Source organism: Syngnathus leptorhynchus, chromosome 12, assembly GCF_054491065.1.
Source record: "Syngnathus leptorhynchus isolate UIUO chromosome 12, UIUO_Slep, whole genome shotgun sequence".
Classification (NCBI taxonomy): domain Eukaryota; kingdom Metazoa; phylum Chordata; class Actinopteri; order Syngnathiformes; family Syngnathidae; genus Syngnathus; species Syngnathus leptorhynchus.
In genome coordinates, this window is record NC_141206.1 from 385,983 (window position 1) to 412,554 (window position 26,572).

The 26,572-nt window shown below is 43.5% G+C and overlaps 1 protein-coding gene across 2 annotated transcripts; it reads right to left on the minus strand.

Annotated features, from left to right (window-relative positions):
* Positions 1 to 38: 38 nt before the first annotated feature.
* eeig1b (estrogen-induced osteoclastogenesis regulator 1b) lies at positions 39 to 23,646 on the minus strand. 2 transcript variants are annotated; one of them, XM_085926045.1, is made up of 12 exons: positions 23,501 to 23,646; positions 20,450 to 20,570; positions 19,496 to 19,525; positions 18,115 to 18,171; positions 14,897 to 15,013; positions 14,776 to 14,822; positions 14,542 to 14,702; positions 12,763 to 12,861; positions 10,925 to 11,129; positions 4,397 to 4,518; positions 4,139 to 4,208; positions 39 to 4,045 (listed from the first exon to the last, which is right to left on the minus strand). In XM_085926045.1, the coding sequence occupies exons 1-12, from the start codon at positions 23,644 to 23,646 to the stop codon at positions 4,000 to 4,002; spliced, it is 1,221 nt and encodes a 406-aa protein (XP_085782171.1). In that variant the 3' UTR covers positions 39 to 3,999. The 2 variants fall into 2 exon arrangements, with proteins under 2 accessions (XP_085782171.1, XP_085782172.1); XM_085926046.1 differs by lacking the exon at positions 18,115 to 18,171.
* Between the last annotated feature and the right edge of the window lie 2,926 nt (positions 23,647 to 26,572).

Below are 26,572 nucleotides of genomic sequence, written 5' to 3' on the forward strand. Positions count from 1 at the left end.
ATCTTGTAATTTGCATAAAATTATGTTGTACGCAAGTATTGTATAAAAGAGACAAATCTTTAATTAAAACTAATTCAGGCACAAATAGGGTCACAACCAACATTACATCATTGATGTTATTTATTTCCCAATGTCATTTTACCCCAACGAAACCTTTAATGGTTGCGAAAAAGTAAATCACATCATCAGTCAAGTGCAGAGGAAAGCGAATATCAGGAGAGAATTAAAGAAGACAATTCATCCAAAAATTAAGTTTTCCCTCAGATTGTAAATATTGAAATCATTATTTGTCTTTCCAGAGAGAGAGAGAGAGAGAGAGAGCGAGAGAGAGAGAGCGAGAGAGAGAGCGAGAGCGAGACAGAGAGCGAGAGAGAGAGCGAGAGAGAGAGCGAGAGAGAGAGCGAGAGAGAGAGCGAGAGCGAGAGAGAGAGCGAGAGCGAGAGCGAGAGAGAGAGAGGGCAGCCTGCTGGTCTGAAAATACAACAGAGATAATTCTCTAATGGAATGTATTCACATTTCAAATTTCTAATGGCTGCAAAAGTCCGTTGTACAATATTTAATACTTAAAATTCATAAATGCATCTGTAGTGTTTTTCTCTCTTTTTTTTCCTAACAAATCCTTAGCAGTATCTGATTAAAGTCTATTGCTTATCATATTTCCCCCATGAGAAGCAAGACATACACTTTTACAGACAGAATTGTACATGTATGGCCTGCATACATGGGATGTACTGTATTACACACACATACTGACATACACTAACACAGCAATACTGTCAGCAAACACAAATGTGTCCAGTGGCGGGAGGGTCCATTGTTTACCCTGACAGTCTTAGCACATTGAAGGCTTTGTGGTGTCCCAGCCATGGGACAGGCGTTACTGCAGCTCCATACACAATTTGACAAGAGTAGAATTTTCACAAACAGTTAAAAAACAAAATGGATTTTCTTGTTACATAATCAATGAGTAGCATCCCCCCAACATATCGCGTCACTCAGACTCAAACTGTCAAGAGATGAAAGTGCAATGCAAATTCAAGTTAAGTTTGTTGTGAAATTACTGTAGTCATAAGAAAAAAATAAAATGTGTACACAAATACTATGCGCAAGCCATCGAAAATAGGAGTGGTTTTATGTAAATTGCAATCAAATGGGGCACAAATTCATTGGCGTCTTATTGTTCTGATGAGCCTCGACACCTCTCATTTTCCCTAGTTGAGTGCAAGACAACCTCAACCAAAAATAGTGGACACCTCGTGGAATGCAAGTGAGTTCTATTCGTGTTTATCATGTATATTGTATTTAAGTGACTAAGGTTGAAATGATAGAGGAGCAGTTTGTCTCGTCTTTACCGTATTTTTCGGACTATAAGTCGCGTTTTTTTCCATAGTTTGGGTGGGGGGGCGATTTATATGTGAAATTATTTACAAATTCTCAAAATTAAAAAAATCCACGATGTAGTGAAACCGCGTTAAATGAAGCGCGATGTAGCAAGGGATTACTATAATTTAAACTGCAACTGATGTCAGTTTACATAAAGGACAAAGGATTCGATCACGGGATCTAATGACTTGGAGTGACACAGATGGTTTGATAATGTTGTTTCTATGGTAGTTATTTGATATATATTTAATATATCGTTAAATGGGCCTGTGGAATAATTTGAACTGCAACTGACGACAAGGCGTTGTTTACAGAAAGGACAACGAATTTGATCAATGGATTTAATGATTTGAAGTGACAGATGGTTTGATCAACGTGTTATTTATGTTATAGTTATTTGGATAACTGTTAATGTTACCTCAGGCCCGTTCTCAGCCCTTTGTTTGTGTTTATGTCATGTTAGCATACCGTATCGTTTAGCCTGTTGTTGCTCGTTAATGCCTGTTCTTGATGGTGGATTTTGTCGAATAAATTTCCCCCAAAATGCGACGTATACTCCGGTGCGACTGATATATGTTTTTTTCCCTTTATTGTGCATTTATTGGCTGATGCGGCGTATATTCCGGAGCGACTTTTAGTCCGAAAAATACGGTACTCTAGATGGCCTTGTCAAGCTACACTTTACATTACATTCGCTAGAAATGCATTGTCAATGTTGAGATCACAAGTTGTTTTGAACGTGAACACACATTTGAAATTATCTAAACAAAATTGTGACTTGTGTACCGTTTAGTAATTTGCTGGTTTTCATTTAAAAACAATAAAAACACAACGCTAAAAGAGCATTTAGATATCGTACCGAGATACATATGGCCCGCCATATGATCCTTTGAAAAAAAGACATTTGAATAAAAGAAAAAAAAACATGTTTCCCATTTATCCTCTAATGTGCATTGCCTTTAAGAGGTTCTAACAATTCTCTTAGATGTGTGCAAAATTGGACCACGGATCACGTAACAATAAAGAACCGAACAGAAGCTTTGAGGCCAGTTGTATGGACATTACTACCTACAACATACTACCTAATCCTGCCTGATTTGATATCTGCTTTTAGTTCCTTACACAGGATTAATTTGATCTGTTTTTTAATATAGGCTCAGTGTTCAAATTAAGTACAGTGGAGCCTCGTTTTTTGGCCACAATCCGTTCCAGAAGGCTGTTCGAGAAGTGAATTGTTCGAATTCCGAATCACGTTTTTCCATTACAAATAATTTTTAAAATGTAATCCGTTCCAAGCAAAAAAACAACAACGCATTTTTTCATTTGCGCATTTTTGTCCGATTGCGCAACTGCAGCGCACCGCCGAACGCGCAACTGCAGCGCACCGCCGATCGCACAACTGCACCGCGCTGGTTACATTATTGTGACAGCTGTCGCTGAAATTTAGAAAATATTTTTAAAGTCCTGATGTACTTTCCAAAATTTAAATGGACCTCAGTGTGCAGGGAGCTTGATTTTGTCCAATCGCCCAACTGCAGCGCACCGCCGAACGCGCAACCGTAGTGCGCCGCCGACCGTGCAAGTGCGCCGCCGACCGTGCAACTGCACCGCGCTCGTTGCATTATTGGGACAGAGCGGTGGCTAAAATTTTGAAAATATTTTTAAAGTCCCGATGTACTTTCCGGGCGCTCACTCTCGCATTGCTTCAGGAGCGTCTTTGTGTTTTAAGATGGCTTTACTGCTTGCACTTGCTTCCTTTGGAGGCATGGTTAGAGTTGATGTTATCCTCAGAGTAACGAAAATGTAATAACAAACGGAGTCAGTTGGCATGCGGGTCCTCTCGGCTCATCTCGTGAAGTTGGACAACCGAATTTCGTCCGACATCCGAAGCAAAAAAATCTCAAATTTTTTGTTCGAATACCGATTTGTTCGAGAACCGGGACGTTCAAAAACCGAGGCTCCACCTTATCGCAAAATATTGGACATATAAATCTTAGGTGTGTATAAACTCCTAGAAGTCTGAAAAAGCATAAATCATCATTTTGTCAGTGTTCTACTAAGTGAAAAGTTCAAGTAATTTGTTGATTTCGATGTCATTTAAAACAAATCAGTGAAGAAATTATAACTGATTGACCCTAAATTAGCTTAAATAAAATGTGTTTAACTATTGTATAGACTTGAAAGCTTGTTATATTTGATTTGAGTTAAATTTGCATAGTGTTAAATAAATAGTCTATTCAAAAGAAAAATTAAATTATTGCTGTAAATGTTTCACAATCAAGGATACTGTAACTCCTTGACATTCAACAAGGCTCATCAGGCTCTTGTACTTAATAACCTTTCTTTATGTAATTATATTTACACTGCTTGTCCTTATTGGGGACGTGCTATCCAAGACATCACTATGCTGTTGTATATCATACGTTGTACTCATACTGTAGTTGTTTTTTTAAATTCAGGTTTGGGACATGGAATCGAACCAACCTGCACTGTCGCCAAGAATGGCAGCAGCATGTACCACTACAGATTTGCACATACAGTACTTGTACACAGTCACATACAATGTGACGCTTGAGAATCCTGATGTAGCTCATCCTGCTGCAGACGTGATGTTGTTTAATGCGTCGCGATGACCACAGCTTCAAAGACACCAGGTGTTACTCTGAAGGCACACATGAAGAAACAATTGTACATTTTTGATTAAATAGTGGGGCTTTTTTGGTGAGATATGAAGAAAAAACAGACAACAGTGTACCTGTTGGAGAGTTGTGCCCCACTGAGTGTTGTGGTCCCGTCTTTGCTGACAAACAATTGCAAGTTGCTGTCTGGAAGGGAGCGTGTTATTTTTACTCATGATTGCATTTAACAGCAATGAATTTATAAGCACTGCAACCAAAACTGCACAGATTACACATTATCTCAGGAAGTAACACAAAAACAACACTCAAGGTATTCATTCATTCAAGGTCCTATTAGAGTAGATTTCAATCCCAGAAAGAGCAAGCGCCCAAACCTTCATTGTTGCTTTTGTCTGAAAAATTCTGACTACGAACAATCTTTTCCACAATGTCATCAGCATCAATGCGGGTATCATCCACACAGCTATGCTGTTTCTCCATCATGTCATGCTTCCTTCTGTGCAACACAACAAATAGAAGTTTTATATCTTAACACTTTGAATTACCATTAACAGCCGATGTATGAGTCAACACTCATTATACAGTGGTAATGTCCTGAAACTTTGGAGGACTGAAAAAACATTCAGAAATTCAAATTATCATCATTTTGAATGTCATCACATACGTATCATGTAGGGGAACTTCAGTGGACATCCTGTTTTTGTTCATTTTTTGTTTTTTCCCCGACTCGAGACAATAGTGACAAGAAGAATTTGTGAATTGTATTTGCATTATTTATGACGGCCGTACATGTGTCATTATTTGTGATGTTTGACAAGAATTACATAGAGTGAAGATGTAGGCTGTTTAATTGTTTTTTTTGTCTAACCAAAAGCTAGCTAGCTAGCCACTGAATGCTTAGCTGCCGCATGCTTGTCAATTACGCTCAAAATGATTGACATATGTTGGATTTTATACTGTTAATATCAGGGATGAGAATGACAAATGTGAAAACACACTGAAAAGTAGCCGGGGGTCTGGGGGGCCGACCGGGGGTCTGGGGGGCATGTAAAAGTAAAAAAGTACCTTTGTGTTTTTTTTGTTTTGATATGCCCCTTAATGTTCCGCTTCCATAACCCCCATATATATAAAAAAAACATTCCTCAACGGATTTACACGATTGACGAAAATGATACTTTTGACGGAAGAAAACGGAAATCCGCGGATCCGCGGAAAATTCTCATCCGTGTAATACTCAATTGCATTAATGTGATTTGCATGTGTTTTTTTTTAAAAAGTATGTAAAATATGTTTTTGGGAAAATTAAAAATTGAAAGTAAAATATCATTGTAAAGCTAGGCCAGGCTGCATCATACTTTTTCTTGAAATTTAAATGCAGTTAATCACATGAAACAAGATCTTTACATGGCATCGAGCTTGTGAAAGTTGTTAGATGTGGTTTTTTATCCAGTGTCTTATCTTGTGAAAACATTTTTTTTTGTTGAAGCCTATCAGTCTACTAGTTCTTACTGATAGCCACTGATTCAAGAATTTTTAGTCAGTATCACGTTTCCGCTCTGCAGTGGCGCCGATTGCCACGCGGAGTTGAGCTTATCCATGCCTTCTCCTTGCTAGCCTCGTGTGTCACATAGCGTGTTTTGTTGTCATGGAGTCCGTTTGCGTCTCTGTTCCGTGTCTATGCTTTCGCCCTTCCCTGCCTGTGTCTGATCCGTAATCATTGTCATCACTGTCACTTGCCCCTCGTTACCCATCTTGTATATAAGCCCTGTCCGCGTGTCACTTCCTGTTGGATCAACATGTTTACCCTGTTTCTCTCGTTTTCCCTGTTCACGCCGTCTGTGTTTTCCCACGTCTGGCTCCCGTCCGTTTCTGCTGCCTGTTTGTTTCCCTCATCATGTCCATCACCACCCTTTTCCCTTCAATAAACCTTGGTCCAAGCTGCATTTGATTGCCCTGCTCCATTCCGCACATGAAGTATTGTTGTTTATATAATAGGAATTTGATATATACATTATATATCGTTATATGGGCCTGTGGAATAATTTGAACTGCACCTGACGAGTCCGACGTCAGCGGCGCACACGCGGCGTCGATTCCATAAAGGACGATCAATGAATTTAATGATTTGCAGTGACACAGATAGTTTGATAATATTGTTGTTTATATAATAGTTTTTGATATATAATTTATATATCGTTATATAGGCCTGTGAAACAATTTGAACTGCAACTGAAGACGAGTCCGGTGGCGCACGCGCGACATAAAGGACGAATGATCGTCACCTTATCGTGGTGGAGGGGTTTGCGTGCCCCTATGATCCTAGGAGCCATGTTGTCTGGGGCTTCATGCCCCTGGTAGGGTCACCCATGGCAAAAGGGTCCTAGGTGAGGGGCCAGACAAAGCACGGCTCAGAAGACCCCTTATGATGAAAAAGATATATGGATGTCGTTTTCCCTCGCCCGGACGCGGGTCACTCTGGAGCCAGGCCTGGAGGTGGGGCTCGAAGGCGAGTGCCTGGTGGCCGGGCCTTCGCTCATGGGGTCCGGTCGGGCATAGCCCGAAAAGAAGACGCGAGTCCCCCTTCCAATGGGCTCACCACCTATAGGAGGGGCCAAAGGGGTCGGGTGCATAGTGAGCTGGGCGGCGGCCAAAGGCGGGGACCTTGGCGGTCCGATCCCCGGCTGCAGAGGCTGGCTCTAGGGACATGGAATGTCACCTCTCTGGCTGGAAAGGAGCCCGAGCTGGTGTGTGAGGCAGAAAGGTTCCGACTAGACATAGTCGGACTTGCCTCCATACATAGTTTGGGCTCTGGTACAAGCCCTCTCGAGAGGGGCTGGACTCTCTTCCACTCTGGAGTTGCCCACGGTGAGAGGCGTCGAGCAGGTGTTGGCATACTTATTGCCCCCCGGCTGGGCGCCTGCACATTGGGGTTCACCCCGGTGAGCGAGAGGGTAGCCTCCCTCCGCCTTCGGGTGGGGGGACAGGTCCTGACTGTCGTTTGTGTCTATGCACCGAACGGCAGCTCAGAGTACTCACCCTTCTTAAAGTCCCTGGAGGAAGTGCTGGAGAGTGCTCCTTCTGGGGACTCCATCGTTCTACTGGGTGACTTCAATGCTCACGTGGGCAATGACAGTGAGACCTGGAAAGGCGTGATTGGGAGGAACGGCCCCCCCGATCTGAACCCGAGCGGTGTTCTATTATTGGACTTCTGTGCTCGACACGGATTTTCTATAATAAACACCATGTTCAAGCATAAGGGTGTCCATGTGTGCACTTGGCACCAGGACACCCTAGGCCACAGTTCGTTGATCGACCTTGTAGTCGTGTCATCGGATTTGCGGCCGCATGTTTGGGACACTCGGGTAAAGAGAGGGGCGGAGCTGTCAACTGATCACCACCTGGTGGTGGGTTGGCTCCGATGGTGGGGGAAGATGCCGGTCCGACCTGGCAGACCCAAACGCTCTGTGAGGGTCTGCTGGGAACGTCTGGCAGAATCCCCTGTCAGGAAGAGCTTCAACTCCCACCTCCGGCAGAGCTTTTCCCACGTCCCGGGGGAGGCGGGGGAGATTGAGTCCGAGTGGACCTTGTTCCGCGCCTCCATTGTTGAGGCAGCCGACCGGAGCTGTGGCCGTAAGGTTGTTGGTGCCTGTCGTGGCGGCAATCCCCGAACTTGCTGGTGGACACCAGCGGTAAGGGATGCCGTCAAGCTGAAGAAGGAGTCCTATAGGGCCTTTTTGGCCTGCGGGACTCCGGAGGCAGCTGACAGGTACCGGATGGCCAAGCGGAACGCGGCTTCGGCGGTTGCTGAGGCAAAAACTTGGGTGTGGGAGGAGTTTGGCGAGGCCATGGAGAATGACTTCCGGACGACTTCGAGGAAATTCTGGTCCACCATCCGGCGTCTCAGGAGGGGGAAGCAGTGCACGGTAAACACTGTTTACCGTGTTACATGGTGTGCTGCTGACCTCGACTCGGGCTGTCGTGAGTCGGTGGGGGGAATACTTCGACGACCTCCTCAATTCCACCAACACGCCTTCCTTTGTGGAAGCAGGGCCTGAGGACTCTGAGGCGGACTCTCCAATCTCGGAGGTCGAAGTCACTGACGTAGTTAAAAAACTCCTTGGTGGCAAGGCCCCGGGGGTGGATGAGATCCGCCCGGAGTTCTTAAAGGCTCTGGATGTTGTGGGGCTGTCTTGGCTGACACGCCTCTACAGCATTGCGTGGACATCGGGGACGGTGACTCTGGATTGGCAGACTGGGGTGGTGGTTCCCCTCTTTAAGAAGGGGGACCGGAGGGTGTGTTCCAATTACAGGGGAATCACACTCCTCAGGCTCCCTGGTAAGGTCTATTCAGGGGTGCTGGAGAGGAGGATCCGTCGGGAGGTCGAACCTCGGATTCAGGAGGAGCAGTGTGGCTTTCGTCCTGGCCGTGGAACAGTGGACCAGCTCTACACCCTCGGCAGGATCCTCGAGGGTGCATGGGAGTTCGCCCAACCAGTCCACATGCTTTGTGGACTTGGAGAAGGCGTTCAACCGTGTCCCTCAAGAGGTTCTCTGGAGGGTGCTTCGGGAGTACGGGGTGCCGAGCCAACTGATAAGGGAGGTTCGGTCCCTGTATCACAGATGCCAGAGTTTGGTCCGCATTTCCGGCAGTAAGTCGGATTCGTTCCCAGTGAGGGTTGGACCCCGCCAAGGCTGCCCTTTGTCACCGATTCTGTTCATAATTTTTATGGACAGAATTTCTAGGCGCAGCTGAGGCGTTGAGGGTGTCCGGTTTGGGGACCTCAGCATCGCGTCACTGCTTTTTGCAGATGACGTGGTGCTGTTGGCTTCTTCAGTCCGTGATCTCCAGCTCTCACTGGAGCGGTTCGCAGCCGAGTGTGAAGCGGTTGGGATGAGGGTCAGCACCTCCAAATCCAAGTCCATGGTCCTCGGTCGGAAAAGGGTGGAATGCCCTCTCCGGATCGGGGATGAGATCCTGCCCCAAGTGGAGGAGTTCAAGTATCTTGGGGTCTTGTTCACGAGTGAGGGCAGGATGGAGCGTGAGATCGACAGGCGGATCGGTGCAGCGTCGTCAGTAATGCGGACTCTGTACCGGTCCGTCGTGGTGAAGAGAGAGCTGAGCCAAATGGCAAAGCTCTCGATTTACCGGTCGATCTACGCTCCTACCCTCACCTATGGTCACGAGCTATGGGTCGTGACCAAAAGAACGAGGTCCAGGATACAAGCGGCTGAAATGAGTTTCCTCCGCAGGGTGTCCGGGCTCTCCCTTAGAGATAGGGTGAGAAGCTCGGTCATCCGGGAGAGACTCGGAGTAGACCTGTGCTCCTCCACGTTGAGAGGAGCCAGATGAGGTGGCTCGGGCATCTCATCAGGATGCCTCCTGGACGCCTCCCCGGGGAGGTGTTCCGGGCATGTCCCACTGGTAGGAGACCCCGGGGACGACCCAGGACGCGCTGGAGAGACTACGTATCTCGGCTGGCCTGGGAACGCCTTGGGATCCCCCGGGATGAGCTGGAGGAAGTGGCTGGGGAGAGGGAGGTCTGGGAGTCCCTCCTAAAGCTGCTGCCCCCGCGACCCGACCCCGGATAAGCGGAAGAAGATGAAGGTGATGGATTTAATGATTTGGAGTGACACAGATGGGTTGATAAAGGTGTCGTTTTTGTTATAGTTATTTGGATAACTGTTAATGTTACGTCAGGCCTGTTCTCAGTTCTTCATTTGTGTTTATGTCACGTTAGCATACCGTATCATTTAGCCTGTTGTTGCTCCTTCATGTCTGTTCTTGTTGGATTTTGTCGAAAAAATTTCCCCCAAAATGCGACTTATACTTCGATGCAACATGTTTTTACTTTATTGTGCATTTTATGGCTGATGCAACGTATATTCTGGAGCGACTTATCGTCCGAAAAATACGGTATGTTATAGTTATTCGACATATAGTTTATTCAGAGTAGCAACGTGTATGTTGATAGACTTCAGTAGTTTCCAATTGTCTAGCGAGGCCGTGAAGGCAGCAGGAGGGGGAAACGGAAAGAGCAATCTAGGGCGCTTGCTAATAGCACTGTGTGTTGGCTCATCTGTTGAGCTCTTGTTTTGTGAAATAAAGAGCCGGTTATCAAACCCACGTCTTGCCTGGTAGTTTGGTAATGGTACAATATAGTCATATACAATGTCTGTGGAATAATTGGAGCCGCAACTGATGACAAGGCTGACGTCAGCGGCGCACGTAGGTCCGGAGTCAACAGCTGGGTTTTTTGTTTGTTTGTTTTTTGAAACAGAGGATGAATATTTTGATGGATTTAACGATTTAGAGCGACACGGATGGTTCATTAAATTTGTTGTTTATAGTACATTTATTTGATATATCTAGTCTGACGTCAGAAGGTTTGATAAATGGGTTATTTATATTGTACTTATTTGAATAACTGTTAATGTTACGTCAGGCCTGTTCTCAGCTCCTCGTTTGTGTTTATGTCACGTTAGCATACCGTATCGTTTAGCCTGTTGTTGCTGGTTGATGTCCGTTCTTGGTGTTGGATTTTGTCAAATAAATTTCCCCCAAAATGCGACTTAAACTCCGGTGCGACTTATGTATGTTTTTTTCCTCTTAATTGTGCATTTTCTGGCTGATGCGACTTGTACTCCGGAGTGACTTTTAGTCCGAAAAATACGGTATATTATGGAACTGAGAACTTTTACAAGCAACAAGCTCATATAACATCAATGTTAAACACACTGAAAATGTATTCTTTCCCCAGACTCAAAAAATTCTTGAGGAATTTCAAAAATGTGAATTTACACATTAATGGGGAGTCTAACCCTCAGTCCCAGTGGGAGAGAAATGTGGTTGATATTCTACAGGATCTGGGTTTGTTTGCAAAAATCAGAGCATGCGTTACCACCTGGATGATCTATTAGACATGATGGCAGCTACGGACGGTAGTGGAGGCCTTTCTGGTTTGGTGGGAGTTCCTTGCTGATGCAGTTGTGTTGGGGTGGAGGGATATGGCTGTGCAAACCCCCATGAAGCATTGCTGCTGGAAGAGGTGTTTCGATGGTGACTGAGATCAGTCAGGCTGGAGGAGCGAGAGTGACCTGTGCTGTAACCTAGAGTAGGAGACAAGCTTTGACCTTTAACAACCACTTAACTGGTTATTTCTGATAAAAAGTTAGGTTTAACTTTGCAATGTAACATAAACAGAGTTGTAACATTTTCTGGGGCATGCTGGAGCCTATCCCAGCAGTCATCGGGCAGTAGGTGGGGGACACCCTGAACTGTTTGCCAGGCGATCGCAGCCATCCGTACTCGCACTCACACCTATGGCCAATTTGGAGTGCTCAATCGGCCTACCATGCATGTTTTTGGGAAATGGAAGGAAACCGGAGTTCCTGGAGAAAACCCACACAGACACGGGGAGAACACAAAACCCATGCGGGCACGTGGAGAACATGCATACTCTACACATGGAGGGTTGGAGGTTGAATCGAACCTGTACCTTCTGAACTGTGAGGCGGACGTGCTTACCAGTGCCCCGTCGTGCCACCCTTTTATTGTAACACTCATATTACAAACTGATTTCAAGGGTAGATGAGATCATAAGACTTCTCTATATTTCAGGTACCTCAGTGGAAATATGTATAATGGTACCTCAGAGTTTAACAACAATCTGCTCTGTGATGTTCATTAAACATTCAACACACAATTTCTCATTAAAATCAATTTGTATTAACAGTGCATTCTTCTGTAATGATGCCAGAGTTTAAACTATTTCCATCATAAAACAATTAACAACGCAGTTCATTCTAATACAAGAACAGGGGTACAGTGTTACTTTCATTTCCACATTGAATTTTGTTTACCATGTTTAATTTGTTCCATGATTGAACTTCTCATGTTAATTGCTTGCCATTTTCACCATAAAATGTGTTGGATTTTCATTTATCTGTTCCACCACATTCATAAATATTCATTCATTCATTAATTCATTTTCTGAACCGCTTTGTCCCCACGGGGTCGCGGGCGTGCTGGAGCCTATCCCAGCCGTCATCGGGCAGCAGGCGGGGGACACCCTGAACTGGTTGCCAGCCAATCGCAGGGCACACAGAGACGAACAACCATTCGCACTCGCACTCACACCTAGGGGCAATTTGGAGTGCTCAATCGGCCTACCAAGCATGTCTTTGGGATGTGGGAGGAAACCGGAGTGCCCGGAGAAAACCCACGCGGGCTCAGGGAGAACATGCAAACTCCACACAGGGAGGGCGGGAGGTGGAATCGAACCCGCATCCTTGTAACTGTGAGGCGGACGTGCTACCCAGTGCCCCACCGAGCCGCCACATTCATAAATATTTTTTGTTTATTTTCACTGAAAAAAAAAACAATAATGTAAAATGTGAAAGCATACATTTGTAAAGTACTCTACCTTTTGATCCCAACTTAGAAGTACGTATATTGCAGCTATCGAGTTGGTGGTACTTAGAGTAGATGGTGTCCCTTTGAACCAGTCATTACCTTCAAAAGTCAACAGCAGACTAGGAAGGCTACAGAACTCATCCCCTTAACACTTCGCAAGTTCACATGCTCAAGACCACTTCTGAACTCATTACCCAGTGCAGAGAAGGCCATAAGAAACGTTGCCATAAATAATCGGGTAAAATAATGTTTAACAGAGCATTACAGATCTTTACAAAAGAAAGTAAAATTCCTGACATTGGTCCAAGAATAAGGAAGTTGTCTGACCTGATATCTTGCTGTGCTGGCTGGCAAAGCTGGAGTTGCGGAAATGACCAGTGTGAAAGACCTCATCTGGGTTGGAGACGTTTTTCTCATCAGGCTGTCCTGCACCCCAAACATAAAGTGGGGTGAGGGGAGGGTAGTCAGACAAAGTCTTGGAAAAATATATTAAGATTAACATCCCTCCATACTCATATTAGTGCTAGACATATCAGGTTTACAGAAAATACAAAGAAATAGAAAAACAAAACCCTATGGGTTTTTTTTCACTTTATTGTGCATTTTATGGTTGGCGCGACTTATAGTCTGAAAATTACGGTATATTTCATATAACTATCATATTAAAACAATATTATCAAACCATCTGTTACTCCAAATCATTAAATATATCAATCAAATTCCTCGTTCTTTATGTCAACAACGCCGCGCGTGTGCTGCAGAGATCTAGTATATAACTATATTGTAGCATTAACAAAGTACCAGCAAAGACGTGGGTTTGGTAAACAGCTCTTTAACAAAATAAGAGTTCAACGAGCCAACAACTACTGAACTTCCAGCCACGGAGGTAGAAGAGAGATCCATAAATAGGGCGTGGGTAAAAGCCATGTCCGAGCCCCATCCACCGTCTCCGGACAGCCACCCGGCCGAGCGCCGGCCCCCCACTTCCATCCATGGAGGTGGAAGAGAGCTCCATAAATGGGACCGGGCGTGCGTAAAAGCCATGTCCGAGCCCCATTCACCGTCCCCCGACAGCCACCCGGCCGAGTGCCGGCCCCCGACTTCCATCCACGGAGGTGAAAGAGAGCTCCCGTCGAGAAGGACCGGGCGTGCGTAAAAGCCATAATAGTTTTTCAAACCTTCTGTGTCCCTCCAAATCATTAAATCCTTCAAACTCTTCGTCCTCCGTGTCACTTACAAACAAAGCCGCGAATGATGCCGGTAGTACGTGGGGCCCTTCGTCATCTTCGTCATCCCGTGATCGAATCCTTTGGCCTTTATGTAAACAACAGCCGCGGCGCTGACGTCACTTGAAATTCACTTGCAGTTCAAATGACAGTAATCCCTTGCTACATTGCAGTTTGTTTTTCGCGGTTTCACTACATCACGGATTTTTGAATTTTGAAAATTTGTGAAAAAAAATCACATATAAGTCGCTCCTGAGTATAAGTGGCCCCCCCACCCAAACTATGACAAAAAACGCGACTTATAGTCCGAAGATTACGGTACTTTTTATCTCGTTATATGGGTCTGTGGAATAATTAGAAATGCAATTTACAACGGGTCTGACGTGAGCGTATGCGGCGCATAAGCTGCATTGTTTACATAAAGCACGATTGATGGATTTAATGAATTGGAGTGACACAGATGGTTTGATAAACGTGTTATGTAATACTTGAATAACTGAATGTTACGTCAGGCCCGTTCTCAGCTCCTCGTTTGTGTATATGTCACGTTAGCATACCGTATCGTTTAGCCTGTTGTTGCTGGTTCATGTCTGTTTTTGGTGTTGGATTTTGACAAATAAATTTGCCCCAAAAGTGCGACTTATACTCTGGTGCGACTTATATATGTTTTTTTTCACTTTATTGTGCATTTTATGGCCGGTGCGACTTATACTCCGGAGCGACTTATAGTCCGAAAATTACGGTATATGTCAGCAAATTCTGTGAGACCAAGTCCTGTCAGAGGTTGATTAAGACAACAATCATCCTATGAAAAAGCTCATGAGATTCTACATCATGCTAAAAGTAGAACTGAATGTTTATGTGTTTACAATGCAGTTACCTAAGCTCCGAACTGATGTCTGTCTAGGTTTAAAAGCACAAGGTCCTTCCAAAATTGTGCTGAGTGGTTGTATTTTCACATCAGTGCTATCACCCTTACAGTGCAGCTGCAGGGTGGGATCCTCATCTCTGACTGAGACAAATTTTGCTGTGCTGGGAGGCCTGTTAAAAAAAACACCCATTATTTTCTAAGGAACCGGAGGGGAATTGCTCTGTGACAGAAATAAAGACGTACATTTTAAAGCATGGATCTCCAGACAGGAGCGCCATCCCAATTGTTACCTAATAAAAAGATGGAAAAGACTTGAATGATTCAGTGAATTTGCTGAGCGGACTAGAGTAAGTGTCGACCTTACCTTGAGAATTGAGTTGTCCTGGCGGGTATTTTTTGTGTCATAGCCCTCGAGGATGCAGCAGCGAACTGTGGAACCAGAGCCCGCAAATTCTGCAATGTTCAGATCAGCAAAACCAAGCTGGACATAGTAGCACAAGCGGATTAGAGGAAAGGAAACAACTGAATACTTACGGTGGAATCATGAGCACATACCACAAAATTTAGGCCTTATGAATGGGATCTTGTTGAATCTTATTTTGTTCTTATTTCATTTAGAAGGTTAGGGTTAGTTCCATGTTTGTTCCTTTTTGGCGTGTAATTCTGTCCATGTACCAGGGACGAGAACGGCAAATGTGAAAAACCACTGAAAAGTAGCCGGGGTCTGGGAGCCACATGCCCCCATTGGGGAGCCGCTTGTAAACTCCTGGATTTTGGCAGTATAGCAACCCCAAAACTATTAAAACCATTAATTTCATCACTCAATTTCAACCGTTTTGTTAAAAAACAGGGATGAGAATGGCAAATGTGAAAAAACACTGAAAAGTAGCCGGGGGTCTGGGGGGGCCGATGATAAGTGAGAAAGAAGTTGAACATTCCGTTCTGTTGATACGGTACATGTGGTGCATCGAGCAGACCATCTTCTTCAAAGACGGGCAACCTCTCAACATGATCCTGGATGACGGTGGCGACCTCACCAACCTGGTCCTGAACAACCTAAAAAAGTCGTTCTGGGGATTTAAGATACAGCAGGCCTACAATTCCCAAACTTTTTTTTTGTCCCTGTGCTCATGCAAAACTGTTTTCCAATACAATCAAAAGTGTTGGTTGGGCCGCCAACATATATATGATGATAGCAAGATGGCGGTGCGTGCACACGCAGCGGCCTCTCTCCGCCCCAACCGATCGGTGTTTTGTTCAATTAATGAGTGTTTGTCAGACAGTTTTATGTGTTTGTCTGTTCCTGCCACGTCGTGCTACAAGTACAGCAGGCAGGTTCTGCTCGACATTGGCGTGAGCAAGTTTTGCGGCGTTTTGAACTTTGATACGGGGACATTAAAGTCACTGGGACTACTCCGGCCTGAATCAACGCCGGACTCGTCAGCTACTCCTTCCCCGGATAGGCAGCGTCAGAAGCGGTGTGCAAGGTGGCAGGAGAGGGGCAAGGCGTCCGGGCCAGGCTTCTGGCGAACGTTCGGTCGCTGGACAACAAACTGGATTACGTTCGTCTGCTGAGATCCACGAACCGGGCAGTGAGTAACTGCTGTGTGCTCGTGTTCACTGAAACTTGGCTGAATGTCAACATTCCGGACTCTGCTGTGCAACTGGAGCGGCTAGCGTGCTATCGGGCGGACCGGGCCATTGAAAAAGGGGGTAAATTGCGTGGAGGAGGTATCTCTGTCTACATCCGCGAGGAATGGTGCCGGGACTCTGTAGTTGTGTGCAGACACTGCTCGCCACTGGCGGAGTTTGTGATCATTAAGTGCCATCCTTTTTACCTACCAAGGGAGTTTACTGCGATTCCGCTTGTCGCGGTCTACATCCCGCCTTCCAACGTTGGAGGTGACAGGATCACGGCCCTTAGTGAACTGTATCAGGCTGTCAGTGATCAGCAGATGGCGCACCCTGACGGTTTCATCATCTTCGCTGGTGATTTTCATCATGCTGACCTGAAGTCTGTCTTTCCAAAGCTTCATCAGCATGTTAATTTTCCAACTCGTGGTGACAGCTTCCTGGACCTGGTCTACACTGCACATAAAGGAGCTTTCAAGGCCACCCCCCTCCACCACATCGGACTTTCTGACCACGTCACCGTTCTGCTTACGCCCGCGTACAGACAGAGAGTGAGAACTTCCAGGCCGGTTCGCAAGCGAGTTAGAGTGTGGCGTGAGGGGGCCTCTGATGCTCTTCGAGACTGCTTTGGCACTACGGACTGGGAAATGTTTAAGCGGGCGGCCACATGCAACAATCGGACGGACATTGAGGAGTATGCTGACTCTGTGACCTCGTACATCGCAAAGTGCATTGATGATGTGACCCTCACTAAGTACGTCGTCGCTCGGGCTAACTGGAAGCCATGGCTGACAGGGGCTGTCCTCGGGCTGCTGAGGGCCAGAGACAAAGCCTACAGGGCTGGGGATGTAGCAGGCGTGAGGTCAGCCAGGGCGAAGCTGTCCCGGGGCATCAAGGATGCGAAAAAGGCGTTCTCTTCCAAGATCACTGCCCACTTCAAGGACAGCAGGGATGCTCGGGGCCTTTGGCGGAGCTGTGAGGGCGACGTCCCTCTGCTCAACGAACTGAACCGCTTCTTTGCTCGCTTCGACGCTCAGAACGACACTTGCCCGCTGAAGACCCCTTCCCCTCCGGGCGAGCAGCCCCTGTGCCTCTCTGCCGTTAGCGTGAGGAGGGTGCTTGCTGCTATCAACACTCGTAAGGCGGCGGGCCCGGACAACATCCCGGGACGGGCGCTGAGGGACTGCGCTGAGGAGCTGATGGATGTCTTCACGGACATCTTTAACATTTCCCTGCAGCAGGCCATCGTCCCGTCATGCTTCAAGGCTGCCACCATCGTACCTGTGCCGAAAAATCCTGCTCCTTCCTGCTTCAATGACTACCGCCCTGTGGCACTGACCCCCATCGTCATGAAGTGCTTTGAGCGGCTTGTCTTGGCGCACGTCAGATCTGTTCTTCCCCCCACCGTTGACCCCTTCCAGTTTGCCTTCCGACCCAATCGGTCCTCTGAGGATGCCGTCTGCTCTGCCCTCCACTCTGCCCTCACCCACCTGGAGAACAGGGACTCGTATGTGAGATTGCTATTTGTGGACTTCAGTTCTGCATTCAACACCATTGTTCCACAGCGTCTCATTTGCAAGCTTGACAAGCTGGGCCTCAGTACCTCCCTTTGCAACTGGCTACTGGACTTCCTCTGTCAGAGGCCTCAAGTAGTCCGTGTGGGCGACAATGTCTCCGGCAGCATCACGCTGAGGACGGGGGCCCCTCAAGGCTGCGTGCTCAGTCCGCTGCTCTTCACCCTGCTGACACATGACTGCACTGCGACCTACAGCAGCAACCGCGTGCTGAAATATGCTGACGACACGACTGTGGTGGGTCTGATCACCGGTGGCGACTCACTACAGATCGGAGGTCGACCTTTTGGCCGCATGGTGCAGGGACAACAACCTTCTGCTGAACGTCAACAAGACCAAGGAGATTATCATTGACTTCCGGAAGGGTCACACCCACCACCTGCCGCTGACCGCCGACAGTGCTGTGGTGGAGAGAGTGAGCAGAACCAGATTCCTGGGGGTGCACATCAGTGAGGACCTCAACAACTTTCTTTTCTCAACGGATTTACATGATTCACGAAAATAATACTTTCGACGGAAAAAAAACATGGATCTGCGGAAAATTCTCATCCCTGATGTACGTATATAATGTCTTCACATAACTGTGTTCAAATGAGTCTCATTCATTATTTTGAGGTAAAGCCCAATATTACACGTTTTAAGTTTACACCAAAAATAAAAAATGGTCATCCTATCCCAATAGATTTGGAAAGAATATATTGTGATGTATGTGAATTGCCAATTATTTTCTCTTTTCTATTCTATTGTGGTCTGTTCCAACAGTTACATGCTTTGCTAGATCAGAGTATTTGCTGAGGTTACTCAATAAACTCGCATGAGATTGTTAGTTCTAATTAGTAGGGAATCATCTTTGAGGTAAAATAATTATATTTGCTGAATAAACAGTGTAAACAGTGAAAATTAGATTCTTGAGCAATGTGTAACTCACCATACAATTGACTGTCTCAACAGTATACTGCTAGACTGGACTGGCTCAGGTTCAGTTGTTAGCATAGTCAAAACATCACACTTATTACGTCTTAGCTGTGTCACAATGCCTTAACTCTACCTTTTACCACTGGGAACATTGTAAGAGTATGTTTTATGAAGGAACCATAAAATATTTCAATATGTTAGCTAAGACTTATGTGCAACTGTTTTATATGACTGTATTTTCCGGACTATAAGTCGCAGTTTTTTTCATAGTTTGGCTGGGGGTGCGACTTATACTCAGGAGCGACTTATATGTGAAATTTTTATCACATTATATCATTTTACATTTTTTTTCACCCTAAACCGTGTGAGCGCTCTCTTGGCCTGTGGAATAATTGGAACTTCAACTGAAGATGAGTCTGACGTAAGCCACGTAGAAGAGGGAGCGCTGCATCTTCTACTTCCGGGGTTAGCAGAGTTGTTTATAAGTGACACTGAGGATAAAGACTTAATGATTTGAAGTGATGCGGATGGTTCGATAAACTTCTTAGCACGTTAATTATGCTATAGTTTTTTGAATAACTCAATATGTTACTTCAGGCATGTTCTCAGTTCCTTATGTGTTTATGCAACGTTAGCAGACCGCACCGTTCAGCCTATTTTATTTTAAATTCCCTTTCAAGGTGACATGTCTGTTAGGTGTTGGATTTCATCAAATAAATTTCCCCCAAAAATGCGACATGTACTCCGGTGCGACTTATATATGTCTTTTTCTTCTTTATTATGCATGATTTATGACTTATAGTCTAGAAAATACAGTATTGTAAATCAGGAGTCTATTTTACCTTTGAAAAGGCCTTTCCTCCTTTAAGCTCCTGCAAAGATAAATATAAAATGATCAAATTATAACAAGGGTCAATTCAAGACACACTATGGCCAACCACATTATTTTAAAGTTAAAGTCCCAATGATCATCGTCACACACACATCTGGGTGTGGTGAAATTTGTCCTCTGCATTTAACCCATCCCCATGTGATTTTGATCCATCCCCTGGGGGAGAGGGGAGGAGTGAGCAGCAGCGGTGCTCATTAGATCATTTGGTGATCCAAACCCCCAATTCCAACCCTTAATGCTGAGTGCCAAGCAGGGAGGCAATGGGTTCCATTTTTATAGTCTTCGGTATGACCCGGCCGGGGTTTGAACCCACAACCTTCCAGTCTCGGGGCGGACACTCTACTACTAGGCCACTGAGACTTCTTGTCAATGTGATTTAACTTAATCTTATGGATGTCATAATTTCTCAGTGAATTTTAATTGTGATAGCAATGATATTGAAGATGATGTGGTAATACTATGCTATTTGACAAATCCTTTGTGTATACCAGGCCTTAAGAACTAGCAAGTTTCACAGACGGTATGATATGTACCTGGCAGACATCAAGTAAAGTCCAAACATTAACTAAACATATGTAATCCAACTAAAAGACAATACCATAACACATTTTTTCCTGAGAAGAAAAGTAATGTGCCAATTTGAAAATTGTGTTTTTTCAGCTGTGGTGTCGATCAGAAGACATAAATTATCCTTGAAATGAAAAAGCCTTGAAAAGTTAAATGCCAGATTAAAACAGGGACCATGAAAGAAGTGCTACTGGACAGTGAAAAAGCAATTAAACCTCAAAACCCTTACTGTTACCTAACGTTTCACCCTATAATTGTGAATCACTCACTCTTCACTTAATATCTGGATATATATAGTTTCGATTTTAAAAGATGTCTGCTGGGAAATGTAATTTACCTTGCGTACAGAAACCCTACAGATGCAGGCTTCCAATATCCCTGTGACTGGATTAGCGCTCATTTTACACACAAAGGAGAATTTCTTCCCCCATCGGACACAATTCTGTTGCACTTCCTCCCTGTGGACAGACACACATGAAATGCGTGACAAAGCACAACGCATATGAACAAAATGACATAGGTCTAAAATTCTTTTTGAATGGCCACTGCGGATGTGAATTGCAAAATGTAACATTTACTGTATTCTGTGCATATAAGAGATAATTAAAGATAAAGAACTCATAGAGGTATTTTAGAGAGACCTTTTATTGGATTTGATTCCACCGATGATTATTACCCACTCTCGAAGTCACATCATTGCAGTGCAAATGGAAATGAATGGCAAAATAACAAGCAGAACTCATTTTAGGAATTTAGGAGTTAGCAGAGCAAAATGTGGCCTCATGGGAATGTAGCCCTCACTCCTCAGCCTGGAAACAGATTTTTCAAACTAAACTAATACATGAGAGCCAGAGGAAGAATCCACCCCAATGCCCAAATTGAAGCAATGTTACAAGAAAAGTAATTAGGTAGTAATTAAGTAAGTAGGTCATTGGTTAGCAAATGTCACAAAACACACACACTGCTGGAAAAGCATGTTGGCTTTTCCCAGCATAGTGGTGAACTCTGATGTTATCTCTCCCTGTCAAGATCATGTTGGAGGACATATGAACAAATGTCAACATGAGAAACTTCCAGATCTCAACATGAGCTGCACCTTACAGTAATTACACAACACAGTGCAGACTCTTGAAAGATAGATAAACATTATCACAGAAGTTCTATGAAGTGTCAAAATGTATGCTTAATCAAATTTATTTATGCGTAATCAAACTGAAAACAATGATTGGACGAACGAATTCTCCACTTGCAAGTGCTCAAAGGGCATCCGGTCTCCCGTGTGGTTCTTGCGAATAATAGGCCTAATATAGGCCAAAGAAAAGGGGAATATATATATATATATATATATATATATATATATATATATATATATATATATATATATATATATATATATATATATATATATAATATTTTATTTGGCCTATATAGTTTGACTGTGAATCAACCACGGCATTGGGCTCTAAATAGTGAACTAACTGTTTCTATTTAATTCCACTGTAATATTGAACTAAGATACCAAGACATTCCTCATCGTCCCAAAACATCAGTGGCAGATCACTAAAATCAATATCTGTCATAATATATCATTGTCAATGTGAGTGATATTTACATTGAAACTCAGGGACGAGTGATACCTTTTCATCTTGGTCGTTTATTCAAGAAAAAAAGAATGAAAAGATAGAAATCTATCTGTTCAAATATGACTGTCTAAAATCACCCCTAACTCAGATTTGCTGCATGTTGAAGCATGCGATAATAAATACACAGCTTTTCTTTCAAGTAGTAATCACTGCTCAAGAGGACCAAAAATATTCATCCTATTTACTTCGACTTTTTTCAAAGTTTTTTTTGTTGCCTCCTTTGTACACATGAGAGCTAATACTATCAATATTTGCAACATAAACACAATCAGATGGACTTTCCCTGTTTTCTTAGGTCAACGCTGGCTCAAGGTTAAGAGACAAGTAATAGTCTAACAGGTTCTGCAACATTTGTTTTTTTTACCACCCATCATTTCACAAACACAATTGTACGGCAAGCAATGCTCTATATTGCAGTGTGGTTAAGCATTACAGAGCTGGTGTCATACAACATTCAGGACACATTTTATTTGAAAACAATTATGAAGGTCAAACAATCAATCGCAAATTTGGTCAAACAACCTCCCTCCCCCCAAAAAATTATTTTGATAGTCTTTCGACCAACAGAGACGGCCTTGCTGAACTCATCACTGCTGTACATACTTTCTGATCCTCTGATATTGACAGGACGCCTATAATATGCTGTTCAGCATCAATGAACAGCTTAATTACTTCCATCAGTTTGGTTAGCTTGTTATGACACTGCAGAAATAAATTGACTGAATCCCCCAGTATGGTTGGGTTGTTAAAACTGAAAAATTGCAGAAATACATCTATTAAATTAATTCATATCTAATCCTCAAAAAAACTTTCCTAATTTAGTGCATGCATGTTCTTTTTTTCTCCCCTTCTCCAGTATGTTAATGTTTAAGTGTATCTGAGGCCTCTTGCAAAGAGAAATATGTCAGATATGATTGACCGGGCAAATAGTGATAAACTAAGGTACTAGTTGGGTGAACGTTAATAAACATTAATCTAATCCGTCTCACACATACTTGAAAAACGTTTTGGAAGGAAAAGCATTGTTTTCAACTTCTCTCTGTCCCTTTTAATTTGCTGTGCAACAGTTCTTGTTGTCATGGGGAACACCTTGGTTTCACTGACGAGTCTTTGAGTGGCTCTTAGTGAGCAATAGTCACGATATATTTTTAAAGTAAAGTCGAGTACCATTAAAATAAATAACATAAGTTCATCAGAAAGAAAGTCACGTCCGTGTTACAACATGCGAGTTAATACTGTAAAGGTAATACTTTTTTTAAATAACAGCTGTTTTGTAATTTAAGTAGTTAATGTGTCATTATTCACATTGCTCATTGTACATTTCATTAACACTCAGCACTTTCTCAAACTTGACTTTATGAACAGACAAGACCAATAAACAATAGACAATAATGGAAATCCAGACAACTGCTCTCATGACGCTTATTGCTGTAAACTACTGTAGCAGCTTTGCCCAGTGGGCCTTTTTGACATCCCGATTGCTACCAACATGCTGCAACAGAATGACTCAAAGCCAAAGCTAGAGTTAAGGCAACTTTACCAGGAAACAAAAAGGTGAACACCCCTGAGTGTAAAGGTTAACTGAACCACATGCAGAGACATCTGCGACTTTCTCCTTTGTTAAAAAATAAAGATAAAGAAAAGAGTTGCAGCAACAGTATAGAACACCACCCTGCTAAGAACAAAGTCAACACTAGCCCTGACCTGAGTGCGTTTTTGTGTACTGTAAAGGTGTGTTTATATACCTGGATGACAAAATGGCAAAGTCCCCACCATCGATCAACCGGATTTTACAGAACAGCACTCCGTTGACAACAGGTACTGCCGTAAGCTCCTCTAGTGTAAAATGCACTTGAAACTTGAACTTCTTCTTTTTCATCAAAAAAGACATTGTTCTCTGGTACTGGAGTGCGTGCTTGTCTTGGCATTAAAAAAAAAAAAAATCCAGAAAATGAGAGATTATTGTGTTAGGCGTCACAGCGGCGCTTCAAATTCCTTTGCTTTTGGGTTCTGCATCTGCAAATAACCTGAAATATAAGAATAAATACACTTACTACACACAGCATACTGAGCATCTGAAATTTAAAAGAAGCAATAACGCAAATACTAATTTGTGGTTTAGCTCAGGACAAAAAAAACTGGAACAACGCAATTCATTTGGGGCGTTGCACTTGTTAGTTCTTCCACGGATTTGGTTTTGCAGAAGAGGCGTAAAATTAAACGGTTTGGTTGGTTCGGAGTATCTTAAAAACAGCTGCCACGCAAACACAGCCACTCGACTCGTTTGAAAAATGACGACGAAATCTCACCGTTCTGGCGGGTTGCTGCTCCACAGTCGGTGATTTTCTCGCAGGTGGGCACCGCTGAGGACAACTACTACTTGGTGGTTTGTCGGTCCCAATGCTCGACTCGAGACGACCTTTTCCCTCCGCAACACTTGACGGCCAGGGCGGTTCATGAACGTATCACGGGGAGTTTAGGGACTGTCCATAAAGTCAATGTACTGCTACGCGTGCAAAAGTTGTTCGAGGAGAGGCCCGAATAGCAATCGCTGATTTCAATACCAAATTAACCGCAAAATCATGACATTAATGCTGCACATGCGTTTTTATTTTCTTGTGTATGGGCAAATGATGTCGGTCTCCAGCGATACATAATGTTATTTGAGTACCTATGGTAGAGTTGGAAATTTATGAAAATAAATGCATGTGCAATCCCAATGGCCCAAAGCAGAAGTTCACTATGTCCAGAAGCCAATGGCACCTATTGTAATGGCCAACTTCGCTTAATCTCACTCCAAAAATTATACAATTTAATTTTCTTTCCTGGAGCTCCAGTAATAGGTAATAGATGATAGGAATTAAAAATATTATTGCAATGACTAATTATATATTGCAGTCCATTTGCCTCACTTTTGGCTTGAGGTACAAATCCAGTTCTAGCCTTCCTGTGTGGTGCTTGTCATGACTCCCTGTGTTGTGTGGGGTTCTCTTTCTCCCACATTCCTAAAACATGCGTAGTAAGTTTTTTAAAGCCTCTAAATTGTTCTTAGGTAAGTATGTTACTGTTACTGTTGTATGGCAACCAGTTCAGGGAGTACTGGTACCCCACCTCTTGCCCAAAATCGGATGGGTTAGGCTACTGCACAGCAACCCTATTTGATATGCAATATAGAAGGCATTTTAAAAACCATTTGTGGACTCATTTTCAGAGATTTACTGTATGTCATAATGTAACCCATGTAACAGCATATTATAAGACATTTTCAATCACTTTTTCATCAAATTCTCTTTAAAATTGAAAAATAAAAACAATGCAAGACCTGCTTAGCTACTGATCACAGTGTATACATTCACAGTGTATACATTCAAAATTGATTCCCTCTCATTGTTTGTTCGTGACTAATGAACATGTAAAGAGACTTGTTGGAGATGACCAGTGGTATTCGACATAAAAATGTCATTTCAAATCCAAAGTCACAGTCATCTGGGGAGTATTATAGAAAGCGGGTTATGTGAAAACTCTGAGTATGTTACCACGGAAACGAGGGAAACTCAGTTATCCGTTCCAGAAAGAGAGGTAACTTAAACTCTGGGTCAGTTACTGTGGTAACTTACTCTGTGAACATAACCTGCTCGCTGGCAGGTTTACTGTGAGACCCAGAGTTTCTCCTCCCACCCAAAGAAAGCAGTTAATCATGGATTGGCCGTTAATTCAAAATCTGATCGACATGGAAGCCGTAATAATTTGAAACTCTTTACGTCGTGAGACAATCTTCCGACCCAGATTACATGTTTCATCATTTCTAGAATATCTTTTCAAGCGCTACTGCTTTCTTTGAACAGTATAATTTATCTCAACCTTCACTAGCCGTGGGATGCCTGATGGTGTAGTAGTACACTCGCCTGTCTTGTGTGTGGGCATCATGAGTACCATCATCACCCCGAACGAGCACTTACATCAGTGCAACTTTTAGCACTGTTTTTTCTACAAACGGCATTTTCTTTATAATGTCGGGGAAGCAGAGCATTACTTTTTTCTGTTCGCTGAGCAGAAATCAGCATTTGTTTTAAAATAGTATTTTAATGAATGTTGGTGTAGACTCCAGTGTCACATTTTAAATGACTATAATAGGTATAAAACATAAATGCATTTGTGTCAAGTATTAATCCACGTGTAGAATTAACTGAGAGGACGTTGGAAAACATTTTGTTTGGGGTTTAAAATATTTGAAGTAGCCACTAAATGAATGTTTTAGTTTTCATTAATACTGACCTTGTTTAATAGAATGAGTCCAATTAAAACAATAAAATAAAAATCAAAGTGAGGTGCAATCCCAGCCGAGCAAAACATGCTTTACCTATTTGATTAATGTTTTTATGTTTTATTTTGAGCCACTTCCAAGTCATTTCTTTCTCCTGTTGAATTGTACCGAAATGAAAATAAGATTTCATTCCTACTTAAATTCATAACTATAGGCTATGCTACAATCTTATAGTTAGATGTTACATCAATGAAATAGTTCAGTCAAACTTGTGCATCTCCTTCCATGACGTCTCTCTCTTCTTCGCTGCTGCAGTCGTATTAGACTTGCGGCAAAAAAATACGTTCATACTCGCCATAGGCCTACATAAGGACCAATAAAGTAAATAATAATCTGTTTTTCCTCAGTTGTCATGGTGACTCGTGGTATCAGGGCTCGATTGATAATGGCTTTTTATAGGAATTGCGCACGCGCATCATACCAGGTGAACATACTCAGAGTTGATTGAACTAACTGGAACCGAATAGCCAGAGTCTCCCATAGCAGAGTAAGT

Excerpts from the sequence above, each read along its gene's own strand:
- eeig1b (XM_085926045.1), bottom strand. The coding sequence starts at position 23,646 with ATGTCTTTTTTGATGAAAAAGAAGAAGTTCAAGTTTCAAGTGCATTTT. Across the intron at positions 14,703-14,775 it reads GGAGATCCATGCTTTAAAAT|GCCTCCCAGCACAGCAAAAT; the intron begins GTACGTCTTTAT and ends TTTTTTTAACAG. Across the intron at positions 4,046-4,138 it reads GGGGCACAACTCTCCAACAG|AGTAACACCTGGTGTCTTTG; the intron begins GTACACTGTTGT and ends GTGTGCCTTCAG.